At 59.0% G+C, this 1,731-nt stretch overlaps 1 protein-coding gene across 1 annotated transcript in view; it reads left to right on the top strand.

Annotated features, from left to right (window-relative positions):
• Nucleotides 1–543: 543 nt before the first annotated feature.
• The window catches only part of LRP2 (LDL receptor related protein 2), a 184,264-nt gene continuing 183,076 nt past the window's right edge, over nt 544–1,731 (top strand). The window contains exon 1 of the mRNA XM_025039562.1: nt 544–776. Coding sequence (XP_024895330.1) covers nt 698–776 — 79 coding nt within the window. The 5' untranslated portion in view covers nt 544–697. The remainder of the gene's footprint in view (nt 777–1,731) is intronic.

The raw sequence follows: 1,731 nt of genomic DNA, 5'->3' as shown, positions 1-1,731 counted from the left end.
TCCCTTCCTTTCTCATTTTTCTTCCTTTTCTAAGACTGTGTTGGTGGCACATTTCCCTGTGGACTGCCTAGCCAACTTCTGTGCAGAGGCAAATCCTGCGGAGAGGCTAGGGCAGCTCATGTCCGCGTGTGTCTGTGAGGAATATGAGCGCATATGAATGAGATTATGTAGCTGTGAAGTATGCGTTCATGTGTGTGTCTGTGAGTGTGGAGTGCACAAACGTGTATGCGACTGAAGAGTGTGTGTACACGCGCGTGATGGACCGCGTGAGACTGTCAGTTTGTGTGACAGTGAGCAGCGTGTGCGACTGTGTGTGTGTGTGTGTGTGGCTGTACGAGTACGTATGGAGTGTGCACGTGTGAGCGCGCGTGTGTTCCCAGTCCCACGCCTAGCACTGCAAAGTGCAGGGGGCGGGCCTGGCGGCAGGGGGCCTTCCCCGCTGGATTCCCTCATGCTAGTTCCGGGGCGTTCAGGTCTAAAGGGCTTTATGCACTGTCTGGAGGGTGGGGACTGGCGCGGGTAGAAAAACGGGATGCCGCGGGCGGGCCAGCTTTCTGCCAATAGGAGCCTGCCGAGGTGCGGGTCTAACTGAGTGCTCCAGAGCGGAGGCGCTGCTGCTGCTGCTGCTGCTGCGCGCGACGCGCGCCCACCTCCTGGGGAAGGAACGGCGAGGCCGGTGCCGGGGGTCGTCGGCGGGATGGAGCGAAGGGAGGCGGCAGTGGCGTGCACGTTGCTGCTGGCTTTCGCCTCCTGCCTGGCGCCGGCCAGTGGCCAAGGTAAGAGACCCCCAGGCGGAGCTCGGAGTGGAACGCTGGACTTCCCCAGCGGTGGCAGGGTCGAGTCTGCAGGCGGGTAGAGAGGAGGCCCGGCAGGGGCCAGGGCAGGGCGGTGGCGGCCGGAGCAGCTCCCTATGGGGCGCTCAGGTTGCCCAACGAGGGGCGAGCAGGAGCGCCCCTCCTTTGCCCGCCCGGGAACTGAGAAGCAGCAAACTTGAGAAAGCAGCCCGGCCGGTTTTGGTGACAGCGCACCCCAAGGGGACCCTGTCTTTGTTCCCACGGGAGTTTGTCTCGACCCTTCTGCAAAGCACTTTGCGGTTGGACCCCAGATAATGAAGGTCTTTCCTACAAGTGCGCAGCTTGCTTCCCCTCCTCCCCACTTCCCTCTGGATTTATTCTCTCCGGCGCAGAGCGGTCCTCGGTGCGCAGTTTTCCACCTGCAGTACCCCGCCGGGGAGATCCTTTCGCGCGCCCAGGCAGCCGGCTAGGCCACCCCCGCCTCTTTTCACCAGCGAAACTTGGTCCCGCGGTGACCCCCAAGAGACCGCATCTTGATACAGATCATTTACTAGCCAAGATAAGGCGGGGAAGTGGGATTGGCTGAGAGAGCGGCTGATATACTGGAGCATTTTCTTGAAGGGTTTTCCTTTCCAACCGGGTGGTGGGGGCTTTTGTGTTGATGAATGGGGCGCGTCCGCGCGTCCAGAGTTTTGATGGCTCGAATGGAGAAAGTTTCTGATGAAGGGCTTCAAACTTCTCAAGTTGTCAGAGAGTTTATGTTTTTACAGAAACAGAAAGAGGGAGGAAAAAGTGGAGAGAATAAAACAGTAGGAGAGAAGAGGAGGGAGAAGACGACAAGCAAGTAGAGAGGATAAGGGAAAAAGGGAGAGAGAGCTTGTAGATAGAGCACCGGGGAGGGAGGAAAGAAAGGGAGGAGGAGGGAGGAGAGAGAGCG

The sequence above is a fragment of the Pteropus alecto genome, unplaced genomic scaffold (assembly GCF_000325575.1).
Source record: "Pteropus alecto unplaced genomic scaffold, ASM32557v1 scaffold3, whole genome shotgun sequence".
NCBI lineage: Eukaryota > Metazoa > Chordata > Mammalia > Chiroptera > Pteropodidae > Pteropus > Pteropus alecto.
Note: the sequence above shows the minus strand (reverse complement) of the source record. Positions and strands in the feature narration are given on the sequence as shown.